This window comes from Procambarus clarkii, chromosome 69 (assembly GCF_040958095.1).
Source record: "Procambarus clarkii isolate CNS0578487 chromosome 69, FALCON_Pclarkii_2.0, whole genome shotgun sequence".
In the NCBI taxonomy this organism is placed as follows: domain Eukaryota; kingdom Metazoa; phylum Arthropoda; class Malacostraca; order Decapoda; family Cambaridae; genus Procambarus; species Procambarus clarkii.
The window spans coordinates 27,564,474-27,582,575 of record NC_091218.1 but is presented as its reverse complement, the minus strand read 5'-3'; the positions used below and the strand labels follow the sequence as shown (position 1 = coordinate 27,582,575).

The window sequence follows — 18,102 nt, the reverse complement described above, 5'->3', positions numbered from 1 at the left end:
CCGGGATTCGAACCCGGAATGCCTTAGTGTGAGTCGAGAACTAACTCGACGAACCTTATTTTTGCGTTACTCACTACATAACGCTCAAATGGGGTAAGTAATTAACCTATATAGAAACACTGTTTTGAGGATCAATTTGATATTGAATGCCTAAATTGTCAAGTGAAACATGTTTTAAAGAGCAGTAATGGTTGACTATTCTAATGTGGACATGCTTTAATGCCCACATTATGAAAGCATTTAACTTACTTATGAAAGCATTTAACATATGAAAGAGCTAACTCGCATACGAGATACATAGACTGTATATGAAAGAAAAAATACCTCTGAAATAGCAGTCTGAATTGAATTTATGTTTATAAAGAAATCGACAATAATCACAGAGCACATCTGGAATTTCTACAATAGTTCATGCAATAAAAACACAAAGAGGATCTTAATACCAATATAGGTGATCATAATTATGCCTAAGCCAAAAGAAAAATAAACAAATATAAACAAAAGAGTATCTGAACTATTGGCTCAAATAGGCTTAGGAATTTCGTCCATTTATATCTATGGTGAGGCTGGGGTTCAGGACCATTGGTGGCAGCGGTGGGACTCTCTGGCAACATCTCACCACTTTGAGTTCCCCTCTTAGGTGGGTCCCCCTTCTGGGATGTGAGTTTTAAGTTGCATGTATGCCTAGGGACCATTCAGGCTTGTTCGCATATATTTATATATATATATATATATATATATATATATATATATATATATATATATATATATATATATATATATATATATATATATATATACATATGTCGTACCTAGTAGCCAGAACGCACTTCTCGGCCTACTATGCAAGGCCCGATTGGCCTAATAAGCCAAGGTTTCCTGAATTAATATATTTTCTTTAATTTTTTTCTTATGAAATGATAAATATATATATATATATATATATATATATATATATATATATATATATATATAAAATATATATAATATATATATATATATATATATATATATATATATATATATATATATATATATATATAAAATATATATAATATATATATATATATATATATATATATATATATATATATGAAAATGTATTTATAATAATTTTAATATAAATTAAATGGGATAAAGACCAAACACAGTCATAATGCATCTGTATAACTTTATTTCATATGCTCAGCATGTAAATAAATATATACCGGAGTATACTACTTAACAGCTGCGTTTTTGTGTTGACTGTGATGTGTAACTGTCCTCTGGGGATCTGTGTACACACTAGTTTGTAATGTGCGGTATTCACTGTGTAGGGTGTGTACACAATGTAAGGAAATGTACAGAGTATACCGTGTGGGCTGTGTTCGCGAGGCTGGCACCGATGATGACAATGATAACAATGGTACTCTGGATTTCTATATCTAGTCATTTTCATTTGTTATGATTTAATAGTTACTGTGATTCACATTATTTTGTGGGTGGGAAGGTGCGGGGGGGGGGGGGGATAATGATGTCCTGCGCGATATACTGGCGGTAGACACCCAAAATACCACGTCTAGGAACGACTGAGAACCTGCAATCGCTGGAATGTTAAATCGAGACAATTTGTGGTTGTTGATAAGTATTATGGAGGGAGGAGAAGCAGGAGGAAGTGGATGATTCTGCCTGATATGCTGGCTGTGAGAGCCCAGTTGGTATGTGTGGAGGCGCCTGCGCTTGTCTCGATACAATACCATGGATGTCAAGTGTTGGGTTCTCTCACTAGCCACTGTGCCAATGGTGCTTCACTCTACAATGGGCATCAAGGGTGCGCGAACTGAGTATATAACAAAAGCTATCAAAGCCATTAGGAGTATTATTATGAGGATAAAGTGTGTGTTCGTGAGAGCTGGTGGTGTTTGTGTGTCTTGTGTACATGGGGATAAAATAAGCGTTTGCGATAATCTACAATACCGTCGTCTACACGAATCCGAGACTCTAGCTAGAGTGTGGCTATCGTCTTGGGCTCCGTGTCAAGCTCTCGTCAGCACTGTACAACGCCTTTTGGGTGTCGTCGACTTCAGACTTCGCTCACTTTCTGTTGATTCTGAATCCAAACTGGTCCCACTCTACTCCCTGGCGACGGAGCTCCTCAGCGAGGCGGATCTGCTCGACAGCGTGGGCGGGGAGAGGGTGGGGAGTGGGGATCAGGGGAGACTCTGGGCGGTAGCCGAACTCATCGGCGATGTAGCGGACCTCAGCGATGGATCCGTCGTCCAGGGGGAATCTGAGGGAGAAACAGAAAATTTGAACTCGATGCAAGACAGGAAGGTTGAACCTGGGGAGAAATATAAAACATGTAAGAAAACGTCATTCACTTGCAAGACACATTCACAAGCACCTCATGATATGTTAACATGTCTGCTGGACTCTGCTAGCAGCGAAAATGTGCTGATTGAATTAGGGTTTTGCTTTCACCATTGTTGTCTGGGAGCGTGGAAGACCTTTGGGTGTGGCTCCAACTCCTGGCTGACTGCCAGGAGGAAAGCAATGGGAGACAGAGGAAGTTCTTTAGAAATAACGGATACTTGAGTGAAGATGAACACTGATGTAGACAGGATGTAGGCTTCTCATTTGAGTGAGAAGAGGAGATGAGTGACAACTCTCAGGAAATATCCAGAGAAGAACTTGCGAGGAGTGGAATGTATATAAAATGCTAATACTCGGCGAAGGTATAAATATGTATAGTAATGAGATTATAAGGTTCTATTAATATTTAGCTTTTGACTTTTGATGTAGTTCTGAACGTCTAGAGAATGAATGACAACCTCTGATTGGTCAGTAAAGCTATGATCAATAATTAAGCAGAATTATGTTCCCTCATGGAATACAGGGTTCACGTGTGTTCCTTGTGTTCTAAGGAGCTAGAACACAGCTACCTCAGGGCATGCCTGGGAGCGAGCATCCCCCAACTCCTCATATTCTTAAAAACACCACCAAGATCCAAGGCATGGCAGCAATAATAGTTAAGAATAAACAATATTATCTCAGCAGCTTCTTCTCCGTGTGAAAATACGTACCTTCCTTGTGTTGCTAATAGAGGGGATGGGGCATGAAAAGCAAAAGTGAAGGAGGTCACGACCTTGATTGACCAGATAACGGGTTGTCGGCCCTTAGTTTGACCATGCAAGAGTCTCACACTCAACCGACAGGTTCCTTTTTTGTTTTATCTTAAGTCAACCACGTTTATTGGCTCGTGAGGGAAGGAAACTCACAGAGGAGAAATAAACAATGAATTATAAATGCTGAGCAAAGATCATCCCCTGCTGGCTCTTAGAAAAAAGAGAAGAGTATTGAGCGCAAGAGCCATCAGGTCGTCTGCGTTTGTGTGTGTTTGACCTTTTACAGTTGAGTTACGTGGCTTAACATTAAGGTGAGTCAGGCCGAGAGGTGATGGTGGTGACATTCCTCAACTATCTAGTGGGAGAAAGGTCTGTCTACTCTCACCTAGATGTACTGGAAGTGTCGAACACTAGCTCCTTAGCCCCCGCCTCCTGAACAGTTGTAGTTGTTTAATGCCGTGATTCAGGTTTCTCGACGATCTTATATTGACATTTAAAATTGTGTATTGAGTTACTTTCTGGAATATCTTCGGGTAAACCAATAATACATTCGTTTAAAATTCTGAATATTGAAGAGGTTCTTCATGACATCCATGTGGCTCATTTGTGTGTGTGTGTGTGTGTGTGTGTGTGTGTGTGTGTGTGTGTGTGTGTGTGTGTGTGTGTGTGTGTGTATGTGTATGTGTGTGTGTGTGTGTGTGTGTGTGTGTGTGTGTGTGTGTGTGTGTGTGCGTGCGTTACTAACCCGAACCAAAATATCAGGTAATTACCATATACACAGAAGCGTCTCTTCCTGTAAGAGGAAGACCCGCGACTCACCTGTAGAAACCCTCAATGTTGCTCTGGCCCTTTTCGCCGGGGGTGCCCACGGCGTTGACGTGAATGCCGTTCTCGGTCTCGAACTCGTACCGGAAGTTCCCGTCGCCCCGATCTTCCCGCTCGTCTCTCAGGATGGCGATCTGTCGGTACTCCGGCTTTCCTGTGAACTGCTGTGGGGCGGCGGCGGCGAAGGCGGCCAGGCAGGCGAGGACCACCTGGAATATCGAATTAGAAAATGATTTCGGAACGCATCTCTGAGGGACATTTGCAGCAAGGCAGTGTGTGAGGGGGCAACCAAGAATTGAGATTTGAACATTATTTTTTGTTCAACTGGTTAAATGCTGATTATGGATCTATGGGGGTGTCTAAATTTGAAGAAGAACACATTGACGAGAGCGTCCATAATAGACGTAAAGTCCCTGAGTTGTTTCAAGCGTTAGTTAGATACATGTGAATTGTTGTCGTTAAATGTATATATATAGGAACTGCCTAGTATGAGGAGGTAGTTCTGCAGTTTACTTTGTTCTTATGTTTAAATAGGGTTGATACAGGTACAGTCGAAGGTACAAAAATTCGATTCCCCTTTAATTACAGAATACAACCAATTTGATCTCTAAGACGCTATGAGCAAATACAGACACTTCCAAGCAAGCAATTAACTCACAATCACTATTGTTTGTACTAGTGTTCCTAAATTACTAAATATTGTCCTCTAATTCTTGTATAATATAATTATTACGTTGCTTAACTCTGCTTCCGTTCAGCAACTTGACGTCTCACACAACGACTCTGCCACCACACACAAAGTCTTTGACACCACACATAAGACTCTGACACCACATACAAGACTCAGGCACTACACACAAAGACTCTGACACCACATACAAGACTCAGGCACTACACACAAAGACTCTGACACCATATACAAGACTCGCGTGTTTCCTGATGCTGAATAAAGTTTCTAAATTGAGTAATTTTGCTCAACTTTATGAGCATTAGCAAATTATCGGAATTTATTTTAGTATTAGCATATTGCACTCAGACTTAGATCACCCAATTTTGGGACCGCCTTACATAAACTCGAACTAGCGAGGAGCAACTGTAAATATGTTTGTGTTTACTAGTCAGCTAGTAAACACAAACTAGACACCAGTAAGTGTCCTACTGCCCTGTAACTTGAGACTCTGTTCGTATAAAAGCTTCAATTAATCTGACGATCTTTCAACACCAACTTTTCTAAGTCTTCGCTAACTGAAGCTACCAACACTTAAGCGTTATCCGGGTTGTGTGGAGCAGTGATTAGAGGAGTCGGGGGTCACACTTGAAAGTCCCGGGTTCAATTCCCGCGGCAGGATAGAGACGTTTGGGCACACGTTTCCTTTCACCTGAAATCTAAGTTTGCCAAGCACTAAATAGGTACCTTGGAGATAGGCAATTGTTGTGGGGGTTCTCCTGATAAAGGTCAGTCGTTGACTTAAAAGGGCCTCGATACGCCTAACAATTTCTAATGTAAATTGTAATTTCTAATGTATATTGTACATAATATTGTAATTTCCCAATTTCAATGGGAAATCACAATTTAGACACTTTATCAACAACAAGTTCTTAGTTGGTATATACCAGAGACACCAACCACAACCAACTTTTCAGCTTCTGTGTGTAATATTTACAGTTGGGTAACTATAGCTTCACAAAACTGTCACTTGCTTAGCTAAACGAACTATGGGGTTCAGTTCCTGAACCAATTATGTGCCTCTGTAACCCTTTTCTCCTCGGAACGGGTATGGGGTGCATAATAAAGAAATGAGATGAAATAGTGAGTATCATCTCAAATTGCGACTATGCTCTTTGATGCTAGTAAGGAGAGTTTCTTTCTCACTGCAGTAGGATCAGTTCCTGTTACTTTAAGCTCTAGACTATGTTCAGGACTAAAGAATCATTAATGATTGGTCAGTAAACTATTGTTGTGGACTTAATAACCCTCTCTCGGTTCATAGGCCATAAGCCAATTATCAAAGTATTCCTGAGTACCGTCAAGTACTGTCAAATACTGCCAAGTACTGCCAAGTTCTGCGAAGTACTGTCAAGTACTCACGAGCTGCATGTTGGCTGGCTCACTGTTGTAGAAGAGAAGATGACTTGGGGAGGAGAAGGAAGAAGTTGATGCCAGCAGAGAACTGGCGCTCAGCTTATATACCCGAAGCCGAGGCCAGAGCTGCATGGCCTCCAGGTGTTTTATCCCCCCCTCCTCTCCTCCTCCACCCCCCCTCTTCTCTAGACCCCTACTCCCCCCTTCTGTGTCAGCCCGTCTCCAGGTGGGGGTCGTGGAGGTCGTACCGGATATGCCAAGGGTCGTGTGAGTGGTGGTGGGTGAGGGGCGGGGCAAGGAGTTCTCTAAGTGGGCGAAAGGGGGGGATGGGGACCGAGGAGGGGCGGTCCTATCGCAATGGGGGTGAGTTAGGGTGGGGTAGTGTGGGGGGATATGTAGTGGCCGGCTAGTTCCTGATGAGGGAGGAGGGGGTCGCTACGTCTGTGATGACACAGAGTGGGGGAGATGGGGGGCGGCTGATGTGTTAATGAAGGATCCTGGTGAGGATGGGCGTGTTGATGGGGGCGTGGGAAGGACCGGTCATCACTCCCCTCGGGGCTTGAAAGGATTGAAATTGAAATAAGTTTATTGAAGAATAAATACACACAAAGGGATGATATATATATATATATATATATATATATATATATATATATATATATATATATATATATATATATATATATATATATATATATATATATATATATATATACATCTCAGCCTACTATGCAAGGCCCGATTTGCCTAATAAGCCAAGTTTTTATGAATTAACTGTTTTTCGACTACCTAACCTAACTTTATCGGCTACCTAACCTAACCTAACCTATAAAGATAGGTTAGGTAGGGTTGGTTAGGTTCGGTCATATATCTACGTTAATTTTAACTCCAATAAAAAAAAATTTACGTCATACATAATGAAATAGGTAGCTTTATCATTTCATAAGAAAAAAATTTGAGAAAATATATTAATTCAGGAAAACTTGGCTTATTAGGCAAATCGGGCCTTGCATAGTAGGCCGAGAAGTGCATTCTGGCTACTAGGTACGACATATATATATATATATATATATATATATATATATATATATATATATATATATATATATATATATATATATATATATATATATGTGTGTGTATATCACGAAAATAAACACGTGATTAAGAATGTGACAATGTCAGACCACGAAGGAAAAATGAAACAGGAAATTTCCTTAAGTACTTTCGTATATTAAATACATCTTCAGAAGGTCCTTCTGAAGATGTATTTAATATACAAAAGTACTTAAGGAAATTTCCTGTTTCATTTTTCCTTCGTGGTCTGACATTGTCATATATATATATATATATATATATATATATATATATATATATATATATATATATATATATATACACAATACAAACATATCACCGAACATTCTGAGTGATAAACATATACATATATTTCTTTACACACATGCAGCTTGGAGAGATGATCTCATCTTAGTCAGTTTATCGAAGAACAAAACAATGTTAAATACAAATCCCTATATGGGACTTTTAGACTTCATTTTATCAAGAAGCATCGGACTTTCTCTCCTACTTCCTGGCTACTTCGATAGCCGACATGTATCATTAATAATAATTCTGATGGAACCTAAACGTTAATCAGCATTTAATCACGCCGATAAGCCAATATGAATATTTGTTAATCATTAACCGGTTGCTGCGAGGTCCATGCCGGTGTTAGTTCTCGTTCCACCAAGGCCTAAACTCTTATCACCCAAATCAGTATATATTTGAAAACATGGATACACCACTGCCTGAAGCTCTATGCGTGTTAGTGGCTTTCCAAGAATGTAAAATTACTAACATTATGTAATCTCACAAACCATCTAGTAAATAAATAAATTAATACACACACACTCACTCATCAGGGACAAATCCTAGAATTGAGAGGTATGAGCTACGAGGAAAGGCTACGGGAGCTAAACATCACGTCCCTGGAAGACAGAAGAGAAAGGGAGACATGATCACCATCTACAAAACTCTCAGAGGAGTTGTCAGGGTAAGCAAAGACAAACTATTTAGTATGGGTTGAACACGAACAAGGGGACACAGGTGGAAACTTAGTACCTGAATGAGCCACAGAGACATTAGAAAGATTTTTTTTCAGTGTCAGAGTAGTTATCAGATGGAATGCATTAGGCAGTGATGTGATGGAGGCTGACTCCATACACAGTTTCAAATGCAGATTTGATAGAACCCAATAGGCTCAGGAATCTGTACACCAATGGACTGACAGTTGAGAGGTGGGACCAAAGAGCCGAAGTTCAACCAAACACAACTAGGTGAGTACACTGGTATGTACTTAGGTACCTAAGTACCTAAGTACCTAAGCAACATGAAGCAGAGAATTACTATAAAGGGTAAGACCTCAGAATGGCTTAAAGTCACTTGCGGAATCCCACAGGGTTCCGTACTCGAGCCTATTCAGTTTCTGATATACGTAAATGATCCTCCTGAGCATATAGACTCATCCTTCTCAATATTTGCTGATGATGCCAAAAATTACGAGAAGGATTAAGGCAGAGGGGGACAGCATGAGGCTTCAAGAATACCTAAACAAACTGAGGGAATTGTCCAACAAATGTCTGTTAGAGTTTAACCCAAGCAAATGTATAGTATTGAAGAGAGGTGTAGGGAGCAGGAGGCCAGCTAAAAGGTACCATTTGGGAGATGAAATTATTTAAGAACCCCGAAGCCCACATCAAAAGGCTATCATCAGCGGCATATGACATGTTGGCCAACTTGCAAACGGCCTTTAGAAACTTGTGTAAGTAATCATTCAGAACGTTGTCAGACCCACATATGTTTTGAATCATTCAGAACCGTGTCAGAACACACATATATCAGACCATTCCAGGAGTTTAGAGCTCCCGAATGGAGTTCGTAGGTAGTCAAACACAAGACTAAATTGGAGAGGGTTCACAGTTATGCCACCAGACTAGTACCCGAAATGTGGGGTATGTGCTACGAGGAGAGACTATGGGAACTAAATCTCACGTTACTGGAAGACAGAAGAGTTAGGGGGATATATGATCACCACATACTTAATTCTCAGAGTAATTGATAGGGTAGATAAAGACAGTTTATTTAAAACAAGGGGCACAAGCACAAGGAGACATAGGTGGAAACAGAGTATCTAAATAAGCCACAAAGACATTTGAAATAACTTTTATTGTGTCAGAGTAGTTAAGAAGTGGAATGCATTAAGTAGTGATGTGGTGGAGGCTGTCTCCATACACAGTTTCAAATGTAGACATGATAGAGCCCAGTAGGCTAAGGAGTCTGTATACCTGATTGACATTTGAAAGGCGGGACCAAAGAGCCGAAGCTCAACCCCCGCATGCACAAGTAGGTGAGAACACATACACACATTCAGGCCTCGCACCTGAGTGGATAGCGCTCGTGGGTTGTAGTCTGTATGACCCCGGGTTTGATTCCCGTCGGAGACGGAAACAAATGGGCAGAGTTTCTTTCATCCTGATGGCTTTGTCACCTAGCAGTAAATAGGTACCTGGGAGTTAGACAGCTACTACGGGCTGCTTCCTGGGGATATGTGTGTGTGTTAAAAAGAAATATATGTAGTAGACATATTAGAGGAAAAATAGATTGGTTAGAAAGATGGGGTCCAAGAGTTAATTTCTTGATTATGAAGATACAAATTGTAAATTCAAATAGTAAATACACTCCCCCCCCCTCCCCCAAAACACACACACACACCGTATTGAGAAGCATGAACTATGAGGTGAGACTACGGGAATTAAACCTTCCGTCGCTGGAAGACAGAAGAGTTCAGGGGGATATGATCACCACATACAAGATTCTCCAGGGAATTGATAGGGTAGATATAAATATATTATATAATTAATAATACAATTGAGACACGCACTAGGAGACACACTTTTGGAAATTGAGTGCCCAAATGAGCCATAAAAACATATGAAAGAAAGAATATAATCTTCAAATTAAATGAATTAGAAGAACATAAGCTGCCAATATGTCACTCTCTATTTTGATACATTTAATTCCTTATTAATTAATATACCCCTTGTAATGTCATTCATCCACATGTCACCTAACCACCTCACCATAAGAGGATATAAGGAGGTGCTAAGCACGGTACATTACGGGCTCACCATAGCCCGTGCTATATGGACACTTCGTCCTGAGTAGCTAAATCTTTAACAACAACAACAACAACACGGTAGAAGGACAGCACCTTTCCTGTGCCAGATAAGTCCACTACGGGCTCACCATAGCCCGTTCTACTTGCCCCGCTCCTGTGCCAGGTAAGTTACGGGCTCACCATAGCCCGTGCTACTTGCCCCGCTCTTGTGCCAGGTAAGTTATTTACTCACCATAGCCCGTGCTACTTGGAACTTGTTCCGAGTAGCTGAATCTATAACAGCAACAACACGGTAGAAATTATCTTTGAAATATGAGGATTGACTATACGAAACGCATCACTATGCATCAGGCTTAATAAAAAGTAAAAAGGAACTTTGAAGAGTTAATTTTTCAACTCCCTGCTTCAGTGAAGAAAAACATAAGGAATATCGAGATTTGTGCCAGAATCATATATTTAAAACTTTCTGTCGTTTGAACGAAATAATATATATATATATATATATATATATATATATATATATATATATATATATATATATATATATATATATATATATATATATATATATATGTGTATATCACGAAAATAAACACGTGATTAAGAACGTGACAATGTCAGACCACGGAGGAAAATGAAACAGGAATTTCCTTAAGTACTTTCGTATATTAAATACATCTTCAGAAGGAATTTCCTTCTGAAGATGTATTTAATATACGAAAGTACTTAAGGAAATTCCTGTTTCATTTTCCTCCGTGGTCTGACATTGTCATATATATATATATATATATATATATATATATATATATACATATATATATATATATATATATATATATATATATATATATATATATATATATATATATATATATATATATATATTTATATATATATATATATATATATATATATATATATATATATGGATCCTATATTAAGCGATCCTGTACATCAGATGCATAGCTTCTGGCAGTATGGGTTCGAGTCACTTCAGGGGTTGTGAGTTTTCAGTTATATATATATATATATATATATATATATATATATATATATATATATATATATATATATATATATACATGTCGTACCTAGTAGCCAGAACGCACTTCTCGGCCTACTATGCAAGGCCCGATTTGCCTAATAAGCCAAGTTTTCCTGAATTAATCCATTTTCTCTAATTTTTTTCTTATGAAATGATAAAGCTACCCATTTCATTATGTATGAGGTCAATTTTTTTTTATTGGTGGTAAAATTAATGTAGATATATGACCGAACCTAACCAACCCTACCTAACCTAACCTAACCTATCTTTATAGGTTAGGTTAGGCTAGGTAGCCGAAAAAGTTAGGTTAGGTTGGTTAGGTAGTCGAAAAACAAATAATTCATGAAAACTTGGCTTATTAGGCAAATCGGGCCTTGCATAGTAGGCTGTGAAGTGCGTTCTGGCTACTAGGTACGACATATATATATATATATATATATATATATATATATATATATATATATATATATATATATATATATATATATATATATAGTCAGTATAATGACCATTATAATCATCATCTCATTAAGCATCACAACCTCTATTTCGTACTTCCATGAGCTCTGAACATTGACAACAAATCTCTTAAAAGACAACATAAACCCTGATTAAAAACTATACATAAAAAATACTCCATGAATACATGTACAAATGTAACCCATAATGATGATGTTCAGGGAGAGGATGTCATATCGTAATTTACACGCCTCGATCAGATGAACAGTTCAGCAGGCGACCCCTGCGGTTCGTGAAGGCAAGTATGTTGACAGAGTTTCCGCTAACGTGTCTTTGGAGTGGAAACTTGAAGATGTGTTTGTTGTCTGTGGGAATTGTCGACCCATTTTGATGCTTATTGTTTTTAGTATTGATGTTATCAATATTTTTAATAATATTATTATTAATATTATTTTATTAGTAGTAGCAGCATAGACGTTTTAATAGCATTAGTAGTCATAATATCAATTTCATCAGTTTTGATATTAAAATCATCAATCATCCTCATTAGTAGCAGTGTTATCATCACCCTTCTCGTGTATGAGAGGTAGAGAACTAGATCAAGGAGGAGGGATCCTCAGTAGGGGTGTACTGATGTGGTCGAGCAGTAACTCCACCATAGCTGTGAGTGGAGGATATTCAGAGTGTCACTCAGGAGAGGCTCCAGGTGACAACTGACGCAGGAACCTGAGTCAAGATGTAAACACATTTTTACCAGGGAATTCTGGGACCATTTTTTTTCTTACTAATTATTTTTGTGAGCACAAAGAGAAAAGCGCTCGTTTTGTGAAGGGAAACGAGACTCTTTCGTACGTTTTTAGCAAATTAATTTTCTTGGAAACTGAACTCAAAACATTTTCGTTTATTTGTTAAATTTTATAATATATAAAAAATAATTTATATAAAGTATGTAGTGGTTAATGTAAATTATGGTTGATATATTAAGAGGTTCTGAGTGTGGTTGAACTCGATGGTTGACGTATTTATAAACTTCGAGAAATGTTTTTATTGGAAAGACAAATTATACATTAAAAATCACACTCACACGTGCACGCAAACACATACACACACACTTGCGCGTAACACACACACACACACACACACACACACACACACACTCACACTCACACACACACACACACACACACACACACACACACACACACACACACACACACACACACACACACACACACACACACACACACACACACACACACACTCACTCACTCAGAAAAAACTCCTTTGAAAAGGGAAAGGAGGACAATCCACAGGCAAAGGTCTTCCCCCCTTGAGCAAGTTAGCGTCACGAGAGAGGAAGGTAACAAAGGAATCTCTTGCTCAACAACACAGCCTCCTCTTCGTCATTTCTGGTCCATATTTGGTCGAAAATATGGCAGATTTTCCAACAGATGAAGCGTAATAGGACGAAATTGTTCTCTCATCTGTTTAAATGACAAGAGGAGAGGAGACCTAGCGATACGCTCGGGTATCGTATAATGAACCGCGCCTGGGTATCGTATAATGAACCGCGCCCGATAATGAGAACCAGTTCACGTCTTTGTCCTTAGTAACATGCACACTTTCACCCTCCAGTGTTTTTGCCGGTCTGGGAAAGGCTTTTGACGATGCTCCAACTCCGTAGGTTCGTGCTCTTTGTTGCTGTTGTTCTCTCGGGCAATTGTTTTTATAATTGAAAACGAGAAACATCAGGATGATAATCTGTTCCTCGACACGACAACAGCCGATTACTTGTCGGATGTTTCACCGACGCCGATTCATAATATTAAGAAATTCGGATATATAAAAAGTAATAGATTCTCTCGCACTATCGTACAGATACCAGTGTAACACTTTAATCTTTCTCCAGGAGAAGGAAGAGGAGGATGCCGCCGCAGCTGAGATGAGACAAATAAGAAGCATCAGAGATGATAATTGTCGTACCTAATTTAGGTCCATATGGATTTCCCTTTGGTCGATATATGCATTCGAGCAAATAGACTTTAGGTCGAGCTGGATTTCACCGAGGTCGACATAAACTCGTTCTAGGTTTAGAGGGACTCCTCATAGGTTGATATTGACGCCTTTATGTCGAGTTGGACTTCTCCGTAGGACCATATAGACCCAGCCTAGATCTAGATGGACTTTCCACGCTAGGCCGAAATGGACTCCCTTCCCTCCCTTCCCCCTATCCCGTAGGCCAAGAAGGCTTCCTCACCTCTCTCCCTCTAGGTCGACCCCCCCTCCCTCTAGGTCGATATGAAATCTCTGATAAGCGTGTGACCCAGCGAAGGGAGAGGTCAATGTTTGGGACGCTTCAGTGACCCTTGACTGACAGGTAGGAGAGGGGGCGCTACAGGTACCTGTCGTAGATTAATATTACTATGATTCTAATGATTTTTTAGTTACACAAGTTTAGTTAGCTTTATTAATAGTCCTATTCGTTATCAATGTGAGTCTTGTCTTCCCTTGTAGTTCACTCTTACCGATCATCATTCTGTATCACTAGTCATTCGTGTACACAAGGTTTGAACTGTTGAAGCCCGAATGCTTTGATGCCAAACAGGTGTTGATATTTTGAGTATTTTGGATGAAATAAGCGACCAAATTGCATCTGCTCAGTCCAAGGATATGTCTTTGTGGTGGTTTCATGCGGCACCTCATGTTCGGTGGTTTATTGTGGAATGAGTAAGCTGTAGAGAAACTTAATGATGGGAGTGATTTACCCGGATCCTGAAGCCTACACACACACACACAGTTTACAGACCTAATGTATCGCATTGAGTCGGTTGCATAAATTTTGCTTCTCATAAAATGTTTGACTCTCATTTGGATTTTACCTCACTTTCTTTACATATGACCGATAAACCATGGTTAAGAACTATCCATGGTCTATTAATGGGGGAACCATTACAGGATATATCTGATTTGTGAACAGTGAAGTGTTAAATATCCAATGGCATTTAGTGAGAGGGAATGTGGATAAGGAGGCATCGAAACAGTTAGCGAGTCATTGTGAGGGGCGAGATCTCAGAGAGACGAGATGTCACCATCGGAGTACAAAGAATTAGGACCTATAAACTATAAAGTTCCAAATCATTGTAAATGATCTTCAAGATGAAAAACGAATTCCTTTAAAGCATTTGTTGAAGGGCAACAGTTATAAGGAGCATTAAGAAGAAGGAAGCTAGCAAGACACAACATGATGACCATTGTCTATACAGGAGAACTGCCATCATTTATACAGGAGTACCACCATCATCTATACAGGAGTGCCACCATCATCTATACAGGAGTACCACCTTCATCTATACATGAGTACCAAAATGATCTAAACAGGAGTACTATCTTCATGGAGACGTCAGTAATACTATCACCTACACACACACACACACACACAGAGTGGTACTCCGACCATCTACTAGACAGAGAAGGAGGTGGAAGGGAGGAGGGAAACGATATCTAGACACAGACGAAGGTCATACCATTATCTTCTAGACAGAGACGGGTACCGCCTCAGAGCCTTATCTGTTGTTGTAGATGGCTTAACCCAGTCCTCCCTTTTCTTTGCTAATTGGTATGTTCCAAAAAGGTCCATTCTCTTCCGAGGAATAATTAATGATCTTATCCATAGTAGGTCATAGGATCCCCCGAGCTTCAGAGGTCAGGATATGCCCTTGGTGTAGTTCTCACTGAGTCTGACAATCAGATAACGAATTACTTGGTTAATAAACATACAATTATTACTCGTTGCTCTGTTAATACAGCTGTTAATAACCACTTGTATCCTGTGAACTCTTATCCTGGATATCACTCCTCAATCAATATTCCAGGCGACATGGTCAATACTGGTTTACCATGGTATACCTGGATTTGCCAAGGAAACGTTGCCTTTCTACGATTGATTGTGTTTCTCTGAATTGTTTGGAGGTCTCTCCAGGATCCCAAGGATTTAGTGTCTGACGTATTTGCTCTCTAAAAAAAAGGTTCATACATGCATATAATTTCATCTCATCTGTTATTCTGCCTTCAACAGTGTCCTTGAATTATTGTGTATTTTGGTGTGTAGTATACCTGCTGTGTAGTTGTATACTTGCTGTATAGTTGTATACCTGCTGTACAGTTGTATACCTGCTGTGTAGTTGTATACCTGCTGTGTAGTTGTATACCTGCTGTGTAGTTGTATACCTGCTGTGTAGTTGTATACCTGCTGTGTAGTTGTATACCTGCTGTGTAGTTGTATACCTGCTGTGTAGTTGTATACCTGCTGTGTAGTTGTATACTTGCTGTGTAGTTGTATACCTGCTGTGTAGTTGTATACCTGCTGTGTAGTTGTATAGCTGCTGTGTAGTTGTATACCTGCTGTGTAGTTGTATACCTGCTGTGTAGTTGTATACCTGCTGTGTATACCTGATAGTTGTCATTGTACATCTGCTGTGTAGTTGTCATTGCACATATGCAGTGTAGTTGTCATTATACGGCACCTATGATGTATAGATTATGTATAATATACACCTATATTATACATTATCCTACTCTAAGCCACGTGAGAGTTATGGGGCCTCGACTTCCTACCTGGCGTCGTTAACTCTCACTACGTCCCACAGCCACAGCGTGTGTCGTAACACAAGAACAGTTACAAAAACAGTATAGTACCCCCCTCTCACAGACACCACGTCTCCTTTAAGGCCAGAATACCTCGTTACATCGTCCCGCTGAAAATGAGACGGCAATTGTGGAAGACTTTGGGACTGCAACTGGCATTCTTCTGTTTTCCTCCATCCGGCAAACCATTATCGAGGGTTGGGGGGGGGGGGGGGGTTGCCGGATGGTGCTTATTGTATATTATACAATAAGCATCATCAAGTTTGCCAATATACAATATACTGAGACCTATTCTATCCAGACAGAGGGACGCCTCCGCCTTAGGCGAGGTAAGACCATTTAGTGTCATTAATGCGAACTACTAAGAACTACTGAGATGTCTGCGGACAGCCATACAGTGCTAGATAGAAATGAGTACGACGACCACCACCAGCTGCTAGATTGGGGGTGTAAAACTGCGAGAGGGGCTACCACTATTACGGTTAGGGCTCCCACTAGAAGAAAGGGGATACCAATTTAGGAAAGGGGTACCACTGTAATACTACCGCTACGAAAGAGAGGGCAAGCATAAGACAAGGAAAACCACTACAAAAAAGGGTTTTGGTATTAGAATTAGGGGCTACAACTACATGGGAGAAGTATCATTACCAATGGGAGGAAGTAGTGCTGCTACACAAGACGTGTACAACTACTCGAGAAGAGTCAAACTACCCATGAAAAGTATCAGTATCATCAACCAGAAAAAGAGCTGGGGAAGTAGTACAACCAGAGACAAGGGGAGGAGACCCCCACAACCAGAGACAAGAGGAGGAGGCCCCCACAACCAGAGACAAGGGGAGGAGACCCCCACAACCAGAGACAAGAGGAGGAGACCCCCACAACCAGAGACAAGGGGAGGAGACCCCCACAACCAGAGACAAGGGGAGAAGGCCCCACAACCAGAGACAAGGGGAGGAGGCCCCCACAACCAGAGACAAGGGGAGGAGGCCCCACAACCAGAGACAAGGGGAGGAGGCCCCACAACCAGAGACAAGGGGAGGAGACCCCCACAACCAGAGACAAGGGGAGGAAGCCCCACAACCAGAGACAAGAGAAGGAGGCCCCCACAACCAGAGACAAGGGGAGAAGGCCCCACAACCAGAGACAAGGGGAGAAGGCCCCACAACCAGAGACAAGGGGAGGAGGCCCCACAACCAGAGACAAGGGGAGGAGGCCCCACAACCAGAGACAAGGGGAGGAGGCCCCACAACCAGAGAGAATAGGTACCACCAAACATCTCAGAGCATCTCTTCGTCAAGGTCTCCAGCCGTTGTCTGTAGTCATGTCCTCGGTACATAAGTCACACACAACTATGGGATTTTCCGGGAAGTGATTTATCTGTGTTGTGGTCTGTTGGCCCCATTTTTGTCGCTCTTCGCCTTACAACATGGAATTTATTCCTTTCTTGTCACGGAAGATATATTTACCTCGTGTTAGCGACCCTTATACATCCTTCTTTTTGCCCGGGGTTCTTCTCCAATCTCCCAAGATTCGTGAAATTATTTTTCTTTTGTGTTCCTTCATTTACGTGTTATTTTTCCATTGCGTTTTCTGACATTAATAATTTGAAATTATTTAATTATTATATTTTATTATTTGTGTTGTTGGATCTGTTACTTAATTATTCATTGTTGTCTGAAGCGTTAAATGTTTATTTCTAATTATTTCTAATTTAGAGATAAATAGAAATAATGGGAAATTGAAGACTCGTGAATTTCATTAAATC

General features: G+C 40.2%; 1 protein-coding gene across 1 annotated transcript; it reads right to left on the bottom strand.

Moving 5' to 3' along the window:
* Positions 1–1,154: 1,154 nt before the first annotated feature.
* On the bottom strand, positions 1,155–6,121 carry LOC123772198 (cuticle protein AM1199). The gene is made up of 3 exons (XM_045765262.2): positions 6,019–6,121; positions 3,924–4,138; positions 1,155–2,269 (listed from the first exon to the last, which is right to left on the bottom strand). The coding sequence occupies exons 1-3, from the start codon at positions 6,025–6,027 to the stop codon at positions 2,074–2,076; spliced, it is 420 nt and encodes a 139-aa protein (XP_045621218.1). The 5' UTR covers positions 6,028–6,121; the 3' UTR covers positions 1,155–2,073.
* Between the last annotated feature and the right edge of the window lie 11,981 nt (positions 6,122–18,102).